The sequence below is a fragment of the Chelonus insularis genome, unplaced genomic scaffold, assembly GCF_013357705.1.
Source record: "Chelonus insularis isolate UGA/USDA-ARS -01 unplaced genomic scaffold, ASM1335770v1 contig_3_pilon, whole genome shotgun sequence".
Taxonomy (NCBI): Eukaryota; Metazoa; Arthropoda; class Insecta; order Hymenoptera; family Braconidae; genus Chelonus; species Chelonus insularis.
The window spans coordinates 3,370,136-3,395,635 of record NW_023276556.1 but is presented as its reverse complement, the minus strand read 5'-3'; the positions used below and the strand labels follow the sequence as shown (position 1 = coordinate 3,395,635).

The following is a 25,500-nucleotide window of genomic DNA, read 5'->3' as shown; positions in this document are numbered from 1 at the left end:
ATCAATAGAAAATATTTATTCAAGTAATCTACTAGAAACCTAGAGACATCTGAAGAGATTCTTGATAAGTATTGTAATCAACAAGTTCAAAAATTCCCGCCAGATAATATTTTTTTTATAAAAGATAGAAAAATATTTGGAACAATGAGACATTTTGATGTAAAAATGTTTGATTTATTTACAAATTAAGGCACATTGGTTACAGTTGAAAAATTTTCAATATTACAAATGTTAGTATACATACAATAAAGAGAACTTAAATGTTGGCAGTAATAAAATACATTGTCTTTCAGAATAAACGTTATTCAATTCAGTCTAAAGCATTGAGTAATATACAATTAAAATAAATATACAAAATGTTTAAATACGACTAAATTCAACTAATTGAGTTAAAAACAATTGGATTCAATTACATAAATCATGGCAAGGTTCATTGCAGTAATCGTAAATAGGAAGTTCTTGAGGTTGATGAACTGGCTTTGGTTGGCATCTTCTAGTGATTGTCACAACACATAAAGTTACTCCAAATGCGGCAGCAATATGCCATGAGAATGCTAATGCGACTTTTTCGCAAGTTACAACTGTAGGATAGGTACGAACCATGTGTGCTAACCATCCTCCATGTAATATTGTAGAAAACCCACGTAAAAGTTTTAAATCAGACCACACAATTTCAATAATAATTATTACAGATGTGGTCCAAGCTGTTGCAGCAAGAATATTTAATATCATACCTCCACTTGATTCATCAGTTTTAGTTGCCCAGACAAAAAGAAAACCTTCAACAAAGAAGCTTTGTGCTAGAGCTAGATTAGTCAGTTCACTCAAGACATTTCGCCGAAAGTAAAATGCTAAAACATCAACCAAGCCAGAGAAAGCAAAGAAAAGGTAGATCGTGGCATGAACAACTTTAGGAGAAACTGTGTCATTATCTGGTAACCCACTAATAATCGTTCCCAGGAGACCAATGGCTGTACATATTAATTTCAAACCTCCTTCGATGGGATGTCTTACAAAAAATTTCTCACAGACTCGAGCAAACTGCTCTACTCTTGGTACAGGGTTTTCACTTTCAATCCTTGTTTTTGGAGTAATCCACAATTTTCCATACTCGATGCACCATTTCAGTCCAAATATATAAAAAATACAGCCTATCAAAATATATGGAAGTACACTTTCTGATGATGACTCCATAATAAATAAATAATCCAGTTGATAATTATTTTAATTTTATTTATTATTTCGTTTTTCTATTATGTATTTACACAAAGCTAACTACTAATGATATTTTTATAAACTTTTATAATCACTTTAGAATCATTAGAGCTTTAGTATTGTCAAAATCTTATTTACACTGTTGAAAACAGACTTTGACATTTAATTAGAAAATATTAACAAAAATTTGAACAAAAATAAACATAATAAAAAAAAGCCACAATCAAATGCTACTGTGCCATTGTAGATGCTCTTGTGGAGGGTGGACAATAGTTTGAGTAAACTTTCTACTGTGCAACATTGGTGCATCTGTCGCCCTCTGTTCACAAGCATGCACTTTTTATTGGTCTTGAAATATTTTATCATTTGTTGGAATGCATTGGTTACCAACTAGAGAAAACAAAGATAACTTGTGTTATGCTGTAAGAGTAAAAATGAAACAATGAATGGCGCCAAATGACCAAAGATTTTATAAAAATCTGAAACAGTGATTAAGAGTACTCCACAAAATTGATAAGAAAATATTTAAATATTCTTTCATTATTAACTTGCTTTTTTTATAAGCAAAAATTAAGTGTAGGTATTTTTGATAAACTAAAGTGCTTGAAATAAATTAGGAGGATATCTTTTTGATAATTTAAAATATATTTAATTATTTCGTTATATAGCATGCAAAATAAATGATTAAAGGTTTATTTATTAATTAATTATAATAAAAGATTTTCTATCTGTTTCCATTAGTGTATATATAATTTAAATAAGAAAAAATTGGAAACATTATTGACATAATCCTTTCAAAATAATTTCATGTTGCAATCGGTATGATTAATTTCCGATAAAAGCAAACATTTGATTATTAATGTACACATGTTTACATATTTTGTTAAATCTAGAAAGGAACCATGAACGAGCTTGTTTGATGTTTTTCTGAAAATAAAATATATTCCTAAATTATCATTTATAAAAATATATTTTCAAAAAGTTCCAAAATAATATAAAATGAAATAAAAAAGTATTTGTTTTTTTTTGCACAATTTTTTACTCCCAATAAAATATATCATTTTAATTTCAACTTCCGCAAAAGATATATCACTAGCCAATTATGAGAGATGGTTTAATTCATTAAAATTAAATCAATTCATTGTTAAAAAAAAATTTGACTCAAATTTAAAATCAAGTCCAACAAAACGTTGAGGAACATCTTACCCAGAATTGGCTTATTTCGAAAGTTATTCACATGCAAATGAAAATATCTAAACCCAAATGGAGACAACTCAAATCTAATTACTGCATCAAAATAGATGGAAGAATCCACTCGATTGGTTGATTCTGAATGCTAGTCTCCTATAATATAAGAATAACACATTATGATGCCGAATGCTGTACATTCTCTCTGTATAGAAGCGCATTTTCGGCGTACTTTTATTTGAGTATTATTATATATCCATCAATAAGCGTTCTAAGTCCATTCGCTCAGATCATCCGGATAATACACCATGTATTCACACAATGGTTGAGCTACTTATCTGAAGATTACAACAAAGTGTGTCCATTATGAATTTTATATTTAATATTAGATATAATTCCATGTTCATTTATTATACATACACACACAAAGCATTATCGTATACTTCAACTTTACCTTTCCTTCCTGTTGTTCAGCAGCAGTGAATGTAGATGCTACTGGAATTGCACCTTTAATCAAGATTTCTACCAATTTACAAGCGCCGACGGCGTGAAGACAAAGCCCATTGTTGCCGTAACTGGTTGAGGCTTCAAGTGTTCCAACGCAACTGCCAACTCAATGCGCTTGTGTATACCGGGTGAAACCAATGTTAACAGTTCTTTTACATTAACAATGCATTTTTCATATCAAATAATGTCCATGGTCTTGTTCACCACCATTAAACATCAATACAAAACCATTAATTAATCAACCGAGGTTGACTTTTGACTTGCTACAAGTCTTTTTGTAAAAATAAAAATTACATACATCCCTGCAAGATCTTTTTGGAGGTATATATGACTTATTGCTGGCAGGCAGACCCTTGGAAACTATACTTGAAACCACTTGTATACTTTTGTTTGTGTTTGCTAATTGTGAATTGTCTACTTTTTGCTCGGGCGCCTCGAGTGCTTCTGCACACATGGACACTACTTTTGCAATACAGAATATGAATGGTAAACTATAGAATGTCACGCGTAAGAGTTGTATGTTGTTCACTACACCACATATTAGGCATCATTGTGTGGATGTTCTACAACATTGGTACATGAACATGTTGGTCACACATATGAATGTTTGAATGTATGTACTAAGCAGTAACAACCATAGTAGCATTTGAAATCACACAGATAAATATACCCAAGTGTTTACTCGGTCATGCTGCTTCATCTCATGTAAAATTGTCCTTCATCGCTTGCCACATGGTGCTGCAGAACAAGTATATAACGTTGACACGTGTGTGTCACATCTCAGACATTCACTCTGCCACCTTCTGCTGAACAATCTTCCAATTAAATGTCTATCATGTCTTTCATACCCCAATAAATTTGCTAGCTAGCAATTCAAAAAATATTTATCATCAAAGGGTTGGTTTTTTCTACGGACAATTTGATCCTAGAAGAGAAAGGATTTTAGTAAAATATTCAATAATAATTATTGAAACATTGTAAAACCTATACAAAATATAATAAAGAAACCCAGATTTTTCTTACCTAGCACTTTAGTGATATCACCTCTGTTTTGCAACGAGTTCTCACATTCTTTTTTTCGTTTTATTCATCATCATTCGCCGTTGAATAATATCGTCTATATTCCAAAACATTATTCTGATTGGCGCGTTGAAAAAGAACGAGGGAACATCGCGTGAGTTTCCATTGGCTCTTGGTGAATCCATACTCGGCACTCGCAGGGCCGCCTCATTTACGGATATATACTTTATAAACCTCTCGTCCCCGCAGGAATCAAAAGTACCCTTAATGTAGGATATGCGACGGGTGTCAATCTCACTTTGATTTTGTTCAATCTCTTGATGTGTATCTTTGAGAATTTCATCCTCCAAAACCCCATCCTCTCTTACTCATCTAATGGTTTCATCACTGTCAGCTGTAACTGGGATGATACTCCAATAATAATCATCAGTTCCATCACCAAAAATATCTGTCTATTATTTTTGTTTGGAATTTGATGATCATGACATGGAGTTGAGGCTAATTAGGACCTGATTAAGTTTAGGACAAATTAGTAAAATGATTGAGCATGTGAGTTAGATATATCCAGCAGAAGAATTGATAAAGCAGCAGAAGACTGTCGTTTACGTTGAACTAGATGTCTGGAGGGTTGCATTACCCTATTCGCAGGGTAGTGGCTTTTGACAGGGTTTGGCTAAATGCGAGGAAATTCAGAGGGGCGTGGTTTTGTTACTCCATTAGACCCGCCCCCGTGGATGATACAGGAGAGGGGCAATTGCAGCAAAACCACGCTAACAGCATCACCACTACTATCTCCATCGGTGGCTGACCAGCTTGAGTCGCGCAACTAGGGCACCCCCTTTGCCCTTTCGTCTTCATAAGACCTCATCAGATACACGGTTTTTTGCCGGGCAAACATTACCAGAGACACCTCGTTCAAAGACCAACAGTCTTACCCTGGATTTTTTCATCTTGGTCATTTGTTGTCTCCTGAAGCTGAGTTTTACGATCGTCATTTTCGTCCTTGATACGTGTTTGCGAGCCAATTGAAGCCACCGACGATAAGGCATGGCGTCCTTCATCATGGTGTCGGGAAAACTGAGAAGATAGAGTTGGTATTAATACCTATGAATTATCCGTGATTGTTGTGTGAATTTCATTTGATTAATGAATTATTTTGTCTTCATGATCATAGACGATGATTTCTGCTTACACTTATTGCTTTATTTATAATAACTATTGTTATTTTTTATTTGTTTATTTGATCTACTGCCAAAATAACATACCACCGAGGAAAAGAATATTGTGTAAATAAAAATTATCGTTAAACAATGAACGAAAAACATTCTAATCAATTTGAGTAGTTTGCTTGACGGATATATCATGAATCAAATGCATTGGAATATTTAAAAGTGAATGATAAATAAAATTATTGTAATCAAGTGTTGCAACTGTTCAAACTGATAATAGTGTGGTTAATGATGAAATTTTTATCAATATTGTATTACTTTCGACTGGTATTTTATTGGCATTTGAAGCATTATAATAATCTTCATCAGTGATCGTGCATCTAAAATTGTGCATCAGAAAAGTGAAAAGAAATCATTATTACAAAGCAATATTTATTGGTAAGCTTTTATGTTATAATTTATATTCATTTTTTTAATTTATTTTAACATTTTATTATTTTTTTTTTACAGCATTATTATTTAAACATTATCGATTGGAATTTTTTTATTGCTAAAATATTAGATAATTAATCTTGAACAAATGTGCGCCGGCACAAACACTTATTACTCTTGCTCGCAATGAAAGAAATTGAACGTTTAGAGTTAAAAGATGTTGAATTAGGTATGTGTACACATAAATATAATATTATGGTTAGCATATCTGAAACATGGTGCAGGGTATGCACGAAATATATTGTTAGGGAGGCTGTTGTATGTACTCTTCAAGTACATATGAGTATATAGACGTTTGTAGTATGCTCTATAAATTGCTGATACAATGAGAAAAAAAGGTTTGCGAACGTACTAACTTGAAAGAGGGGACCTTAGAAAACGCGTGTATTGTTTTTATTTTTTATCACTGCTTTGCTTGTAGGCACAGCAGAAGTGGCTATTTAATAGGTTAAATAATTATGAAGCTACAGCAGTTTCTCACTTTTAAGTTCTGCCTTTGTAAGGATTTGTTGAATTTTGTAGCTTGCAGAAATAATCATCAACAGTTTTGTTGCATTCTTTTTATGTGTGAAGGGTTTGAAAATTATTTAAAAAGGCAATTAAGATTTATTTACAGATTCTTATGCATTTGGAATTCTTTAGTCAACAAATTGAATCATTTAATTGGAATTAAAATTGTTTATTGTTAATTTATTTAACTTATTTCAAGCACGGATAGCCTATGATCTAGATGTTACATATTTTGTAATTCCAATATTTATCTTTAGTGAATTATTCGAATGATGGCTCAATTACTCCTTGCACAGGAAGAATTGAAAATTGTGTATTTTATTTCTTAAGTCGTTTCTCATTTGAGCTTTATAAATACTTACATATCTACTGGATAAAAAAAGCTATTGTCTTCTTTGAATAATTGCTTGATGATTGAATACAAAACACTGAGAAAATTATGCCTGTCGACAATTTTTAGTTGATGTCTTTGCGTTTTTAGGTTAAACATAAATTTTTTTTGAGGATTTGATTGTGGCAATTATTTCTAAGATCTTAATGAAACGTAATAAATGAGATAAATTGAGGAAAGAAAGTGTTAAAAATAGATAAACCTACTTCAATTGATTTTATGATGAACTGTGCTAAAATATTTCATCACAACATAATATTACTCGACATATCAAGTGAGAATACATTAAAATATCGTTCACTTATGTGAGCAGTCTTATAAAAAACAATACAATAAAGAAGTTATCCGGTACCAGACGACTGAGCAGATTTTGACAGGTCAAAGTTGAAGCAGACAAATGTGTTTGATCACGAAAGAAGTATGGCGACGCTGTACGAAGCACTGAAACGTATTTAATGTCGTCATTTTTACGATTGACTACTATATTTAAAGACGACATTATATCTCATACAATCCTGAATTTATAACAAATCAATAAATTTACAATGAAACGTATGTAATAAAAATTTCAGCACCAATATAGAACAGCTATTGGTCGTTCCTAATGAAGATTATGGAATAATGTTTCAGAAACTTCAGTATGAAGAAATAATTTATTTATTGGCTCAAGTTTGATTCAAATAAGAATGAATTTTAGTTACAAATTGGAAATATATGAGATTATAATCATTTTGTCAGAAAGAAATAAATATGTATATGAAAATATAAGATCAGTAATTTCCTGGACGACCAAAATATATCTTTACATTTGGGAGTAAATTGAACCCAATCAACTTTGCGATATTGAAAGCGGGTACATTCGACGTTAGATTATTACGCTACTTGATTTCATATCCCGATGAGAATTTCGTTCATATGTACATTCTTTATATACTTACTACCATCATCTCTTCAAGCATTTTTATTTACTTAGTACAGAATAAGAACATTATTAAAAAAAAAAACAAAGAAGAGAGAGATGAATATTCTTTCCTGGAGTTACTTTTTCGTTCTTCAAGAAGAGATAACAAATGAATTCATCAATTTGTTTATTATAAAATAGAGTTAAATACGAAAAATTTTCGAGAATTGTATATACAATAACTATTATCACACTTCAATGGAACAGGAAGTACTCATTTTTTTATTTTGAAAAACATTTATTCGAACATTTCGTATGCACCCTCACAGCTATAAAAAAATTAAACTGAAACAAGCAAGATTTTTGACAAATTTTGATGAACACCAATTTATAAACCATATTCCTTCAATTCATTGCTAAATACCGAGGGTGCATAAAAATTTTCACATGGATGCTTTTTTAAATAGAAGAAGTGAGCTTGAAAATGTTTACCACTTCATTAAACTGTAATTCATTTTAACCAAGCTTCAATTTTCTAAAAATCATCCAAAATGCTTAACATTCCTTTCATTTTCAACTCCAATATAAAACAATTTACCTGAGGAAAGTAAAAAACTTTCACATTTAGAGCTGCTTTTCCACTTGACTCTACCTAGAATTTGTCAAGTATATTTAAATATGATACTAAAAAAAAATAAAAAAACAAATTCGTAAACTAATTTTCAAATGCATGGGGAAGCAAAAGATTGTAAGATTGATAGGAGAATTCGTAAGGACGTATAAAAGTGTACGAGGGTGGCAGTAAATTACGATAAACTTATGACAAACAAATTACTTGGCACGGACTTACCCCGGTATGCTATCGTATATCAGTCTACAAATTAGCAACCGGCATCAGACCCAACTCAGTCTTTATTCGTAAAATGGTAGTATTATATAGTTGTATGTATACGTAGCTAGATAGGCAGTATGTGTCAGCTAGCTCTTCAAGACTATAGGTATAACACACCAGACGAGTGCTCAGAGGGTTATAGAGGGTGAACAAGCGCAAGAACTGTATAGTTTAGGGTTGGCCTAGAATTAATGTACCACTTCCTCTTGAGCCAAAATGGCAATTTTAACCTCAAGAGGTTTACATATACAGCTTAGATAATAAGATTTTTTTCAGTTACAACCTTTACCACATTCACCATACACTATTTATTCCAAACTATTTCGTTCTATTCTTTACAAATAATTATATCATAATCCTCTATGCCACATACTTCATAAGGTATTACATTCAATTTATCTAGAAATCAAAATAATGCTTCTATATACAACTATACGAATCAGTTTAATAATTAATCCTATTTTATTATAGTATATTACATTGTATGATGATTCGTGAATGTTTACAGACATAATAACAGTAGGCTATTCCATCCGACAATTAATATATATATATCAATCATTTATTTAATATTACATTTTAATGGCTATAATAGAATTAGTGAGAACAAAACCAATTTGCTTGGATTCATGTTAATCAGTTGCATGTATTATGTATTTATTTTATTTGATTAAAACTTATTTAATTACAAAATAATTTCATGCTTTGATAGGAATGCGTGGATAGATTTATTGAGTTTCGATAATACTTTAAAAACTCTCAATACATTGTTACATTAATTAAAAATATTTTTCAATTAATCCATAATATTTTTATAATAATATTATTTAAAATTGTAGTAATAAAAAAAAAATTATTAACAATGGACTATTGAATTTACAATCATTACATTTAAATGTATTTATTGCTATAATTGTTATTTACTCTCAGTTGAATGTGGAACAAAGATTATTTAAAATTGAACGAATTTAATAATTCTTTATCAATTTTATTGAAAATAAATATTTATTAAAAATGTTACAATAACTAAAATGAGTAAATTAAATAAATAAATCGTCTGAATATGAATTCATTTTGAGAATAGTTTAATTAAATAAATCATATAGCTGAATTAAATTTAAAGAAATGATTAATTAAAAATAATCTAGTTAATTAGTTTGGAATCCTTCTTTTAAAACATTCAGCTATTTTTCTCTAATCAACTAATAATCCCAACTGCTGAAAAAATTCCCTAATTGTATGCGAAAAGAGATGGATAAACTTAAAAAATGTGGTAAAGGTGTTATATCTGATGTTTGGTCTAGAAGCATAATCAAGATTACTGATAATTGATACTGAGGTGGGTGCAGTAGTTGGTGCTGTATTCATGTAAATGTGTAGCACTGGATAAATTAAGAACCTTGACAAGAAATGCTGAATATACATATTCTTTGGTTTGCAAAGAACATCGGATAATATATGTATGGGATTAATGGGCAGGTGCGAAAGATCTTTGCTTGTTATCGCAATGCATAAAACACCTCTTAGAGGCATATACTTTATATTCCAGTAAAAATATATACATAGCAATGCACATTATACACCTACACTTGGTGGTTACTTATTCACTTTGTGGCTTGAAACAAAAATTCAACTGTTTCAGTATGAGTTGAAAGCAGAATAAAATATTTAATTGATTAATAAAAATTTTGTGGCTCATAAATACTATGGGGATTAATTATTTTCTGACGTTTTGGCAAATTTAGGGTAGATGAAGGATATAACTAAATTTCGAATATATGAGCAAACATTTAAAAAAGCGGAAGTTCATGCTTATTCATTGATAAAGTGGAAAGGGCTGTTCATTATACATATAATTTACGTATAAATTAAAGTGAATGAATCAACGGTAGACTATTAATCACAATACAAATCTTATCAAGCATTTACAGTGTATACCCATCAATTATACTATATATATATTGCCTACATGTTGAAACATTGAAACATAGTGTAATTTAAAATATTTTTAAACTTCTGAAAAGAATCTATGGGGTAAGAAGCATTTTTGGAATCATATTCTTAGACATTTTATACATTTGGAGAAAAATATGATTGTCTAGACCAATTGAACAATTTCTTTACTACTTATTACTCATAAAAATAAATTAAGAATTTTTTTTAAATATTTAAATTGTTTATTTGTCATAAAAAACCATATGTTAAGTATTTATTTGCTTGAGATAAAATAAATTAACCAGGAATAAAATTCGTTGATACTCAATAAATGTTAGAAAAGTAGTAGTTAAAACCGATGAATACTAAATGAAAAATAATTTACAGCTCACTCCATAAATTTCGATTAAAAATCAAAACTTGAAGTGTATCATAATACCGATTGGGCAGATAAGCTATGAGCAAAAAGAGGGAAAATGAGAGGAATGGGTGAACGTATATCGTCATGAAGGGTAGAGAGGAGAGAACGAGGGTTGCATGAAGTAAACAGCCCGTGAAATTACCTTTTAAATATTAGATTATGATTAAATGTGTACTTAGCCCCGGAAACCCCTAAATGCTGAACGATGATCGCTTTCCCTCCGTAAGTTCTATCTATGGCCCAAGCTACCAATGAGCTGGCTTGTAAAACTTACGATGGGGAGGCAATGTATGATACGAGATTGTCAAGCATCCCTTCACGTTCTTTTCACTCCATTATTTTTTTCTCAGCACATCTTCCCATATTTCTTAACAAACATATTGAACATTACATCCAAAAATCACTATGAGATTAAAATCTACGAAACTAAAAAAATTGAATTTCACTTGATAGAAAGAAACACATCAATAGCAACATCTAGAAGAAGTAATGATGATGATATTTATTTTAGACCGTGTATTTATTTCTTAACCAATACGTATGAATTAAGTTCCTGATGTGGTTTAATCGACAATCGAGGATGTCGATGATTTCGTCTTAAATAAACTCGTCACCTACCACTCGAAGCTGGATTACCAGCAGCCCCTTATTATTCTTCTCCTTCTTGGCTTGTCTCCCTCCTTCTTTACTTTGCCACAATCACTATGCCACCCTTGATATTCGCAACCAATCTTCATCACACTTCAAGTGGTCACTTTTGATCCAATCTAAGGTATACATAATATTCGGAGGTCAAATTCAATGTGACTTTTAACTGGCATGGTATCAGAAAGAGACTGATGGATGGGTGGGTGTATGTCGTACGTGGGTTGCCTTTTAGCATTTAGGTTTCCGGTTAAGTGCGCCTGGGGATATAGATCAGAATGTTCAGGGTGTATTATTCAAATTATAATTCGTGTGCAGCTGTTATTTCCTCTCTTCTACTAAGGCAAAGTTCAGACAGAGATTAAATGAAATATTTTATCATTACTTCTTTTCACATAAATAATTTGACAGAAGTTGAAGTAAAAGTTCCAATAAATCCAAAAGCTTATTTTTTTCATCAAAAGCAATAAATGTGAAAATTCAATCAACTTGACTTTCTTATATTCGTGACATTAAACGCCATGCAATTTCAGTTAATATCTTATGAAAAGCTTTACGCAATGGTACTCTAGAATAAAGACACGTCAGGGGGTTTCTCAAGCTTTTCCTAAGAACTTCGTCCTTATATTCACGTCCAAGCCAGTTGCCACACTTTACTTCTTACTTGATCCTTCCTCTATAAAGTTGTAATCCATTTCGCACCCCAAATATATATTCGCCAAATCGCTTCGGACACCGTAAATTCACTTGGTTTTTCAATCAAATTGAGGTATTATATTTTATATTAAACTGTATTCAATATTTTCTATCTATCACTTTATATTCATTCTTATCATCAGTGTCTCCAGCATTCTAATCACCTCTAAATCCCTAAAAAAAATCTACTATTAAAATCACTTAAACTTCCATGATGATTTTTATCAAACGTATTCTAAAAATATTTCTTACCAATTTTTAATTCTTCTTTTTGAACTTCCAATCTTGCTCAAGCATCTCACTGAATATTCGTCAAGGATGTGGTAAGGATGCTGATCATGGCAAAGAACAATATAAAGACGTCGGGTATGGCACGCGCTCGTGTACTCTCCTACATCTTAGATTTTTGTATGTGCAAGTTCATGATAAAAACACACATAGCCTTTTTTCTTTCTTCACTCAATGATTCTTCTCACTCGATTGTGTGTATGTATAGAACTCTATACTTCTCATATTGTGCTTCAGATACAACGCGAATGGCACGCGCAAGACTTCCGGCGGTATCAAATTCTTTGGTCTATTCTCCTCCAGGGACAAAGTGGAAAATAAGACTAGTCTATTGTATGAATGCATATTGAGCGGAAACGCGAATTCAGTCTTGCTGTTATACTTCACATAACCGCTCTGGTTGACGCCCGTTCCTTTGTTAACTAATGTCAACTTCTTTTTTATTGTCTATAGCACAGGGCGTACCAAACTGTTTGGAGGGTAGCAGACGAAAAAAAGGTCAACCGAAGTTGACTCGTTATTTAACGTTCGGAAATGGAGTATTTATTTTTCTTTCATTCAACCGAATGAGTATTTATCAAAAAAGAAAAAAAAATAGATCCTATTTCCTTCGTTTGATGCAGTTGGAGATTAATCAATCAGTCATGATCAATATTTTTGGAGTCTAATTAAGAGATCTGATTCCCGTCAAAAATGAACAATACTTGCAGTCAATTGTTTTTTTTTGACTTTTCAGTTCCTTCATTGTTACGCCTTACTTCCTTCAAGCTTCTGAATCATTATAGCAGCGTTATTGTTGATGTCATCGTTATTTCAGAATGGTTTGCCCGGCAAATCTCAGGTTACTCGGTTGCGTACAGCCTGTCTATTGTTGATGTATGGCTCCAAAAACAGTACGCAACGACCAACATGAGCGATAATATAAAAATTTTGAAAGAAATTAAGGAAGGAGGGAGGAAGCTTGGGGTATTGAGGGTCTTTTTGCGTTATTATTATGCTATATTTGCTCATATTGGTTGCCTTGTTTTCTATTAAAGCTAATTTAAAAGTCGTTTTATAGTCAATCGTTTTTATTTTTTTATTTATAATATTTAAAAATAATCTCAAAATATTTTTTTGAGTTTCAAAAATAGGTATATATATTTTCTTAATCATATTAAAATGAAATAAATGTTAAAAATTTAATTGAAATTTTATAAAAATAAGTAAATAATTGGATATGAATAATTTTTAAAGCCACAACGTGTATGTACAATAGATCCTGGTGAACTGTTGGGAATTTAGTATTGCTTAGAAAGGTCTTTTATAAAAAGTGTCCACTGATAACAAGACTGCCTGATGTGTGTACTACATTATACATGCGTTGAAAGGACCATGCAGGAAAAGAGGAAAAGAATAAAAGTTCAAGGTTCCCGTATGTCGTTGCAGCTGCACGTCAACCCCCTGCCATGTTTCTCGCTTTAACACATTCGCTTTTTTGCGAATACAAAAGCCGAAGCTTTTAATTATATAAAGATTTTATATTTTATGGCCATCAGTGTTGAGAAAAAAATTATTTGAGCATCGAGAATAAAATAAAATACATTTGTAAATGCATACACATCTTACTACTCCAATTTATTGTGAATAAATTTTGAAGTTTGAAGTTTTTGGAGTTCTAATACTTTTTACTATTATTAATAAATTGTTAAGATAACAAGAACAATTGTATATATTAATATAAATATATAAATCCATTAGTACATATGTACTAGAATGAAATCGGCTTATGTGTCATCATTCAACTAAATCTAGAGTTCTCCAGAGGGTTGGTCCAAGAGCTTTGCGTTTCCAAGGGGCTGTATTGTGTCTCCTGTCATCTTCAGCCTTGGTCTTATTTGCACCCAAATGCTAATTATACGTCAACGATTCGCGCGCCAGTTGACGACGAAAAGCTGCCGAGTGTCTGGGATGGAACAATGACTGGTAGGGATAGATATTATAAGAAAGGACAATAAGAGACGCCAAAGCTCAGAGTGGGTGTTTATACCCTTTCCATAATCGTCAAAGATGTTTTTTTATGGCTTCATATTCTTCTCTTAAGTGTTGGGGCAATTGCTCGATATTGCCAACCTTCTATCCACAGGCAAAAAAATTACAATACCATGATAAATTATTATTTTTTTTTAAAAAAAGAATAGCAAACTGAAAAATACTTTAAATAAACTACAAAAAATAAATATTTACTTTTACTATCAAATTGTATTTTTTATCAAATAGTAGATCAAGAATTATTGCTTTGTAGCGTGCAAACAATTTTTTATATAATCGTTCTATAGTGTAGTCTATATTTATGATAATAATCTAGAAAACTTATTCATTTCGAATATATTTATTTTTTAAACTACAAAAAATATCCTGAACATTGTCGAATTTTTAGATTGTGTATTGATCACAGAAAAGACGTTTTAAACAGAAAAAAAGCCAACAAAGTTAAAAAAAAAAGAATGTAAAAAATAAATTGTCAAATCCAAAGTTCTCTAAGTAGACTAACTAACATCCGGTGGTATTTGTATTTACAATATCTACATATCCTTGAACATTATGTATAAGTACACTGTTGTTAGAACAGTAATTTCTGCTTGTTCGAACCTCCTAGATGGTGTAATTATAACAAATCTCAACTCAACTGCAACGTTCAAATTTACAAAGCCATTTCAAGTTACTCGTAGTAGTACTGAAAGTGTACTTATTCGATTTTCTTCGAGCTTTTCAGCAGTCTGTAATATTCATTCTCACTTCAGTTAATAGTTTATTAGGTGCAATAGAAGGGGTTGTAGACGAAGGTGGTGATTGGATTCGTTAGACCATTCGTAACTCCATCGGTAAACTTTGTACATTGAACATCTCCAACGTCTTCATTGTACCTTGGTTGATTCTCTTCCCACTCAATTTTATCCATTCTGCCACCTCCGGTTTTCTACTCGACACTTTTTTTTATTTTGTTCCTGCGGTATTGATCGATATTGTTTCTTTCTCACAATAAATACAAAATTACTGGTTATAATTGTAATTAGTTCCTTAAAAGTGAATACTGAATTTGTAATTTAATCTAGTATTATTGATCAATTCTTCACCATCATCAACATCAATATCATGTCGATTTTCATTTGTAAGTTTAATTCTTAAATAAAAATAATCATTTCTTGTTGTTATTTGTTGTATTTTAAATAATTAAAGAAAAAAAAATTCAAATCTAAAGCATCAAGGACACAAGTTTTGTGTTTTCTTTTCATTGTTCAGCCTTAACTGTTCATCTGCTGGCCTCTTCACCCCGAATTGTTATAAAAAAAAACCAAAAAAAGAGTAATCAGTACTGGGATGTTGGGTTAGCACGTTAGCCATGTCACCCATAAAATAAATCCTCTGATGATCGACTCTTGAATTAAGTCTGACAAAATGGGCCCTCAGTTTTGCAGCCATGCTTTGGTCGTGAATTGAAGCAAATTGGATAAAATTGATGATCCACAATTGCCTGACTCGCGCGCGGCACAACAATGATAATATCCGCTATACATTTACGAGCCCTTTTTTGCTCAGTTATCTTAGCCTAATTCTTCAAATGCCCTATTACACCTAATATAGCAATCACGATGACTGGTTTACCGAGGATTTCAAGTTTATTATCATTACGTCACACACATCTAGACCTATGTGTCCAACTTTGCTGTTGAATACAGGCATTCACATTCGCATACACGCATGAGTGTATAAACAAACCCACAGGGGCGTGTTTTAGCTCATTGCTGCGTTCCTGTGGGTTGTCGTATCGTGGGGAAACTTGGGATTTCTCTCTCCTCCCCATCTGTAACACTACAGTTCTTTAGATCTCAATCACGTAACAGTCTCGTGTTTTCATTACAGACTTGGACTCTCCATGTCATCTAGAAATAACGGAAATTCACTTTTGTAAAAGATATTGATGGTTTTTTATTAGATTTGTTTTCAGTAGATAATACTTTTCTACCATTTATTTAGAAATGTATTATTTCATTCTTGGGTACAATGTGCAGCTTTAATGAAAAATAAACAGAAATGTTAATAAACGGTAGAGATGTGCTCCTTAATATGACTGACATGCGCAGAAATGGGTACATCAAGTCTGTATGTATTCTACTATTCAATTCAAATCGTCATTCCAAGTCCAAACAGAGAACGTCATTCCGTGAAGCAAACATCCTTGACTTTCATGCGAGCAAGTAGTCAAGCCAATCATGAGTTAGTTTGCTGTCTTGCTGGGGTAACTTGAATGACCATTTGACATCTCATTCATCTTTTCATTTTTATTCGTCGCTGAATATACCAGAAGTATAATAACTGTATAACTGTACGTATGTTTGAATGAAGAAGAATACTTGAAATTGAATTATTCATTGCAAATTTAGGAAACCTTTTACTTTTCGTACAACTATCATCTAGATGGTTTTGCAAAAAGTACATACGTATTCTTTTTTTTATTTGATATTTCAACATCTTCTGATAAATCATTTTTGCTTACAGGAAAAAAAATGCAACCGTTGGAACGAGCAAGTAAAAATACCACAATGACATCATCAGAGACACCAACAAGTCTTCCACGATCAGCAACTGAAGATTCAAGATCTTCATGTAGAAACCTATCAACTTTAACATTTTCAATTGCCAAAATAATGGAACCAGATAACAAACGATTATCATACGAATCTTGTCCAGTAGCTACAACAATTTTAAGACATCCAACACCGAGTATACCTTCATTATCATACTCAGCTCACTTGGAATCTGCATTTAAAAAATACGTACCAACTTTGAGGCAACAAAGCTTACTCCAACACTACCCTCTTATTTATTACCATCCAAATCCATTGCTGAGAAGTTTTCCTAGTGGACCAGTGACCCCTAGCAACAATAATGCACCAACTGCAATCAACAGTCATCCAGCATCTCCACCAATTTCACCAGCGCTTCAGACAACTTCAACTGAGCCGGCACAAAATAATGAAAATAAGTCAGCAGTAGGTTCAATTCCACTTCAACTACCTGCAGGTTCTACATCTCAACCCTCATTGGCAAACCAATCATTACCAAGTAGTCGAGAATCAAATTCTGGTAAACAAAAGATATTTGCTTGTCCCTCAGTGTGGAAAAGTATTTAATGCCCATTACAATTTGACTCGCCATATGCCTGTGCACACTGGTGCTCGACCATTCGTCTGTAAGATTTGTGGAAAGGGATTCCGGCAAGCAAGTACCCTCTGTCGTCACAAGATCATCCATACTGCTGAAAAGCCACATAAGTGTAATACATGTGGCAAAGCTTTTAACCGCAGTTCCACACTAAATACACATACTCGTATTCACGCCAACTATAAGCCATTTGTATGTGAGTTTTGTGGCAAGGGGTTCCATCAGAAAGGCAATTATAAAAATCATAAACTCACACATAGTGGGGAAAAGGCGTACAAATGTAATATATGTAATAAGGCATTCCATCAAATTTACAATCTGACATTTCATATGCATACTCATAATGACAAAAAACCATTCTCTTGTAAAATATGTGGCAAAGGTTTTTGCAGGAATTTTGATCTCAAAAAACATATGAGAAAGCTCCATGATAGTATTTCACCAGTCATTACGAATAATGTGGACAATCCAACAGGACAAACACATTTAGATCAAACGAGCTTTTCATCAGTACATCATGGTACTTCTGGACATGCTTTTGTTAGTCCATTTCTATTACCATCTCCTAGTTCTCATCAAGTAAACTATCTGACTAAAATGTTGTGACAAACTGAGAACAGTGTACATTATTTCAGTAGAAAAAATCAGTCACAATTGTTTTTTAGTTCTATGGGTTATAATTCTCACAGTGATGTTGGACATCATGTTTTCAAATGAGATGAGATTTAATATTTGATAATAAATTTTGCCAGCAAGGAAATTCAATTTTATACTGTGCGCTATGATGATATAAAATCGAATTCAGTTTCAAGTATTTAAAATAGAGAAATAGAAAGACTGACAATTTTGCCGGTTCATCAAAGCGGAATTTTTCTTTTTCTTTTAATTTCGGCTTCAGAAGCTAGGCCAAGCGAAAGCGCTAAATCCTAGGATTTAAACCAAGCTACTGGATGACGCACAGAAAGACTTATTTTATAAAGGTCGATGTGACACGTGGGATGCACGAGTGCGTAGTTCCGGTGTGGGAAGGCACACCTGTGAGATGGTATATATATATTTATAAAAATATCAAATCGGTTTGTTATCGTTATAAAACGATTATCACGATATTGTATTGAATATATCAAAAAATGTTTTAAATGGAATGATTAATAACAGTAAAAAGGTGCAATTGTATAAGTAAATAATATTTTTTTTTAACATGTACATAATTTGTATATAAGATTTAAACTGGAATAAAAGTGAAGTATATTATTGTGGATAAATTTTAAATTAAAATACTGTCTCTCTGATACATGTCTTCTAAATTTCTAATAGTATTACCATTATAAATCTAGGATATTTTGTGATGGAGATACATTAATAGCAGTGTCCAAAAAAAAGAACCTACATCAATTAAAAATTTTTTCATATCAAAATCCAAAATAAGAATAATCTTGTTCATCTGCTCATTATTATTAGCTAAAAATAGTATCAATTATTTTGTTATAATAATTGTTTGTTTCCAATTAAATTTGTTCAATGTAAATAATTGTTATAAAATAAGTCACTTATAAAACTTGGTTTCCATCAATCATCCTTTTTATTGACTCTGTTATTAGCATGTAACTCCAATTACTAATAAAATACGAAAATGACATGTGTAAATTGGTGTGATAGTAAATTTAAGCTAGACAAATGAATTAGATAGCTAATGTAATTATATCATAATATTGGATTGTCTTTGTATTATGCAGATATATAAAGTATTAAATGAATATATAAACTTATTGCTATGATAAAAAAAAACAAACCAAATAATTTAATTGATTTTTATTTATCTGCATATGAATAATTATTAGGTTGGCTTTGTATGTTAACTTGTTCTGACGCACTGTGACGATTGTAAAAATTAACTGTCTATGCATTAAAAAATATCTATATATCTATTATATAGTGACACTTTTTCTGGTGAATAAAAATCACGCCCTTATCATGGATCCATCTTCTTACATTTGTATCCTATTATACATATTATAGTTATCGTGCAAAATTAACTGATTTACGACAATTAATGTGAATGATGATTAAAAATTTTTCTAAAAATTAATCATTCTTAATGCATATTTGTGCACTTCAAGTTGGATGAAATAGAATATGTATAGATAACGTAGACGTAGAGGTATCAAAAATATGCATACATATTTCTCATTGTAAATAATTTCATCAAGGCAATAAATTATTAATGAGGATAAAAAATAATTTTACTTTATGTTTAATATTTTTACCTATCCTATCAATCAAATAAGTTTTTATTTTAATTAAAAATAAATTTTTATATTTTTTTAGCTAAAAACTTTTTTTAAAACATAATCTTTGAGCTTTAATATTCGTTCTGGCGAAAATTTTCAAAAAAAAACTCTTGAAAATAGGAGGCCAAGCTTCTCCAGCTATCTTTAATGATCTCGATACAATTTTTTTTACAAAGTTACAGTTGGGTGGTCTTGTTTAGTTTCTTGTATATGTACTCATGTGTATGTATAAAAGGTCGTGATAGAACAAGATAAAATATGTATGGAGATTTGCAAGCAGTGATCACGGTATAGGAAAGAAGAAAAGAGGGCAATAGCATATGATACGGTGTCGTGTAAAAACGTATACTGATCAGTGATGTAGATATCCTATCCTCTTTACTGACATGTATCTAGAGTAGGCATCTGTTCTCTATATCTATTAAATTTCATTTTGCACAGGTTAGCACATTGGTTTAACCCATTCACTTTGTTCTTTTTGCTTTTCTCAGCTATCTCTTATCACGCTACTGATGACTCTGCAGTACAAAATTGCCACAATTAACTATTTTTTAGACCAATCAAGTTTTTATCAACATTGTAGAGACTTCATTATAATTTTCTTCAAATAATACCTTGTAAAATTATCAAATTATTTTTAAATTATTATTGAAAATAATTACATGGATAACTAATTTGTTGAAAAATGTTTAATTAAGGATGTTAAAAGATTGATGCTCCTGATTAGGATTAATTCAAGTAAATTGTAAACTAGAATCAGTGGAAGATAATTTTATCAATTAAAATAAAATGTTTCAAGCTTATCAATTAGCATTTAACAAAGCTGATGATCAAAGAATATTGATAATGAGTATTTCATCAATAATTCTGGAAAAAAAATAAGAATTGGTAATATTTGAGTGAAGACTAAAAGTGAGAAAGACAATAGTGGTGAATAAAAGATCTGGTCTAACATGAAGTAATGAGGGGCTGTGCACAAACAAGTTATTTAGCGACATTTAATGCGAGAATGATCTATAGGGATCCACTTGGGTCCACCTTCCTTTCGACAAGGACAATTAGGGGTGGATTATTGACACCTGGTCATGGACTCACGCTGTTTCTCGAGTCGTTGCCTCTTTGGATTTCGTAAGTAGACAAGAATAAAAAGAAAGAAAAAAACCACTACTTTGCTATATAGCTTTCCGCTTTTCTGTATCGAGTCTTGTCGGCTCAGTAAATTTCTTTTCATTGATATTCGTTCTACCACGATTCCGGTATTTCAATTTTACTTTATACCAATATATTGTATAATAAAGAAGAATAGATTTCACCATTGTCATCTTGAGAAAAAAAATTGATGGATTCTTTCAAATTACTCCGTACTATATTTTTAGCTACGTTAAATTGATTCTCCACTTTTCAACATTCCCTCATTATTACTTTTGTAGATAACGACTGTGTATTATGTCGATATATAATCATGCTTCTCGACGTACCTATTTTTATGGTATATGTATATATATATATCCCTTTATCGAATATATGCAAAGGTTGTGTTTGGAGCTGTTAATATCCCTCATAATTGGTTAAAACCCCCGTAACTGATGAGCGAACTGCAAGTTATTATGCGCGAAAGACCCTCACGTTTGGCAATAGGGCTTTATGGAACACGGTTCAACACCTCTTCATTACCCTCTTCAACCATGGTGAGTACACTACATTATATACTGTCCGTGTTCTCTGGCGCCTTAACGTTCTAATACGCCATCGCTGTATTGTGCATTATCCACCCCTTGTAATTCTTGCCAAATCGCTATTGTTCCTTATTAAATTCTTTCTTGCTATAATCGTATGTTTTTAGTCGAAAAACAAAGAACAGTTTTACTACTAAATTCAATTAATTCGGTCAAGCAGAACTTGTCAGCTAGGAATTTGTGTCCTATAGATTCATTTTTTATTTTAATGAAATTAAATCATGAAAACTTTTTGTATATTTCATTAGAACAGAAAATTTTATTTTTATTCAAACAATAAATTGAAGGAAATAAAAAATTTATTTAAGTAATAAATAGATTGGGGGTGTATTGATCAACAGTGTTTTTAATTCAACTTCTATGACATTATACAAAGTGGTCATACGTTTTTTGTCCTATTCAATTTGGTTTATTGCTTAAACACAAAAATAGGGTGGGTTGTGTTGAGGGGTAATACTAAACTACGGCGCAAGAGAAAAGCCAAAAGAGACGAAGGGAGAGAAAGTAGCAGACATTTTCGAATCTGTTTAATCTTGGTCCGTAGCGCGTAAGTGAAAGCTATCTCCGTGAATGTGAAATCAAACAAAGCGACAAACAAACCCGGGAGTCAAAGTTTCCGTAAAGCAGAAGAGGTAAGGGCGAGAAAGCGAACACCCCTGGCGAGAGTTGTTGAGTGCTTTTGATGTGACGATGCCGCCAAGAGACGACACGATCACGTCACACTCCAAGTGTTTATGAACTGAGAATCTTTTTCATTTTTTCTTTTTATTTTCAACCTCTTGTTGATTAATTTTTGGTTTTTTTCTCACACCTTTTGACACCAAAGTAAAAAAATTTACTATTTTTTGTGGTTATATAATTAAATAAAATGTATCAAATATATGCATATAAATAAAAAAGTAAAGCTATTGAGAATCCATTCTATCGTTGGTAATTAACAAGAGGAAAAGAGATAAATTGCATTCAAAAAGATATAAAAGTGGATATTGTATAATTGCCAATTAGTTCTCTTCCTTTCTGACTATATAAAATATAAAAAATAAATTCCATCAATTGAAAATTTTTACATCTTATTATTCTTTTATTCAACTCTAATAATCAATATTCTCCTATTTTTTTCCTTTTGTATTTCTTCTCCTCATAAAAAAATGCTAGATTTATTCTTTGACTTATAGAAAATTCGCCATTATATACAATAGACAGTACTCCTGAAATTATTTCCAATCATCTTTAGATAATAACAGAAAATAATTAAAATTAATTATTAGCTAACTATCACTGATTTTTTTATTGAATTTTTGTGTTGCAATTGTGGCTGTAAAAATTAGAAAAAAAACTTATATTGACTAATTACATGTTAAGATGGGTCAAATAAATGATGAATAAGATTTCCACGCAAATTCAATAGTCATCTGCTACCGAAAATTTACTCGAGTGTAAAAAATACCGACAATAGACGGTCGGTGAAAATTATAAAGCTCAAGTAAAGTAAACACAAACATAACAACAAGATACAATGTATCGGAAACACGGATAGATGGTGAGAGACTCGACACGAGACATTAAGCATTACAAAGGTTACTACCTTTCTTTTGACAAAGAAAAGAAAATAGGTTCCGACAATTATCAATAAATGAACCTACGGATCATTTTACTAATTTCTTTATAAAAGTTGAATAGATTATGATAATATATTTAGTTCACTTCGTTAACCTGGAGTATATTTTTTTACGGTAGCTGATTGAAGAAAATAGATTGAAGCATTACATTGTTATACTTACAACAGATAAATTGATCACTTAGTGTCTAACAATTGAATTCTTCAAAAAAAAAAATTCTTAAATATACCGACAGAAGAATTTGAGGAATATTAAAAAATCATTTGTTTGATTGAAATATTTTTTTCTCAATGAATCTTTCAAGAGAAGATATTTGTAAGTACATGTCAATAAAACGTACATCATAATATAAATAATTGAAAAGCCATGGTGGTTGATAATTTTTTTACTTTCTCAAGCCAGCATTATTACTGCCAAATTTATAAGGGTCGATTTAATTTAATGGAGGGGGCATAAACCTCACGCCTGCAGTCACACAGGGGATAGAAAGCAAAAGACCGCGTGTTGATCGGTATTTAGTGGTGTCTGAGAGTGACATGAGATTCCCCATGTTTCGACCCTTCTTGATGCCAATTTAACCCTTCGATTATTCAAAGAATGCGTATCGCATCGTATTATATATAAAAACACATTCGCCAATTGTCCACGCATGGAAGCCACTTCTGTCAATAACTAAAACAAAAGCTTCATTCACTCATTATTGACAAGAATTTTCGATATAATTTTTTCATGACGCTGTTGATCTTGATGGCAAGTTTTATAGTGGAAAACTGAACGTCAAGACAATGAGTTAAGTTGAGTAATGGCTTGGCGTTTTGTTTTTATAATTTAACAGGAGAAAATATACGTGCGTGTATTGTGGGTGGACAGGTTAAAAGTGATAAAGGGGCGACGAAGGAGGGAATGTCGTCGCGAAGCGCTTAGTGAGATTGCAGCCGGCAATATAACACAATACAACGTGCGTGACACGCCCGATGGAGCTTGGGGGTTGGAGCAGACACTGAAATCTCGCCAATTCTAGGGGCGGTTTGCCACACCCCCGTACAGCAGCTCTTGTCGGCTTTTATCCCAGAACTTGTGCGACGACTCTTTGGGTGAACGAGAGTACAGAAAGAATAGGAAAAGAGAAATGATGACGACAACAACGATGAGACATGAGAGAACCTAGGACTGAATTTTTCTTTTCTTCTTTTTATTCACTTCTACCCTCTCAACCAACGTCACCAGCTATAGAGCTTTCATTATATATAACTGAACTTTAACGTTTATTTTATAATGATATTTTGCCATTACAAATCCTTGTTAAAAATATCTCTGTTTATCCGTTTTATTTCTCCAATAAATTTATTCAACATCATCTAGTCTATCAGACTAATAAATAAAACTACTTGCCAAAGGTGGATTTAAATTTTTATTATTTGATGGTAGAAATGATTTTATGGCTGATATAAAGGTTGAAAAAATTCTTGTAACATCTGTAGTCACTAGTATGAATACGAAAAAAAAACATATAAATGTTTAAGCTGTCGACTTAGGCTTAGTGGATGCTACTGTGGGATAGAACTGAGCGAAGTGATTTTATAGATCAAGACTTACTTACCTCTCAGAACTACCCTGCTTCAGGACTTTAGGATGGGTCGAATTACTATTCGTACAAGTGATGATGACAAGGGACGACAGCTATACTAAATAGAGAGTTAAAATGTCTGGCCCTATTTTACGCAGGAATTGTTACAACCATGATCTGTGTAAAACGACAAGTGTTTTATGACATATATGTATTATTAAGTTTATTTGTTTTTTTTTTTAACAACTCTTTAGAATAGTAAAATGATTTAACATGCTTCAACAATTATTCAACATAAATTTTAATCAGTGCAATTATTTTATGTAAAGTCATACGGGTAGAAAAGATGTAACAAACATAATTGTACTTAGGGATATGATGTATAATATGCTAGTACAAATGATGTATACATTGGAATATGTGAATTGAGTCCCGCGGCCTGAGGTTTTACGCGAGCATATGTCAATGTTTACTTTTCAGTACACAAGCTTTACGCTCGCTCAGTTGCTCGCAGGCAAACTCACCCTCTCAACATTGGACTCATCTTCTTTACAGATTCAATGGTCTGCAGAATTTTCTTCCTCGTCTCGACAATAATTATTAGTTATAAAAATAAACTATTGTTTTGTGTTTGTTTCTGTACAATTATTTCCTATCATATTTATCACATTTACACTTTTATTAAATAAAAAAAAAAATTAATCCGCTCTGAAAAAAATGTTGGAGAAAAAATATTACTGATATTGGGATTTGACTGAAAAGAAATCAGGGGGAGGGGTGTTAAAATTTATCCACCCGGTAGTAAAGATTAA

The 25,500-nt window shown here is 31.7% G+C and overlaps 2 protein-coding genes across 2 annotated transcripts; one reads left to right on the top strand and one right to left on the bottom strand.

Moving 5' to 3' along the window:
- Positions 1-200: 200 nt before the first annotated feature.
- LOC118068409 (transmembrane protein 45B-like) lies at positions 201-1,465 on the bottom strand. Its single transcript, XM_035085793.1, has one exon. It carries the CDS (start codon positions 1,192-1,194, stop codon positions 406-408), a length of 789 nt encoding a protein of 262 aa, XP_034941684.1. The 5' UTR covers positions 1,195-1,465; the 3' UTR covers positions 201-405.
- A 3,349-nt stretch (positions 1,466-4,814) lies between these two features.
- LOC118068427 (fez family zinc finger protein erm-like) lies at positions 4,815-19,630 on the top strand. Its single transcript, XM_035085817.1, is given in 3 exon segments — positions 4,815-5,024; positions 16,810-17,420; positions 17,422-19,630. Coding segments are annotated over 2 exon segments (1,263 nt in total). The 5' UTR covers positions 4,815-5,024; positions 16,810-16,817; the 3' UTR covers positions 18,082-19,630.
- Positions 19,631-25,500: the final 5,870 nt, after the last annotated feature.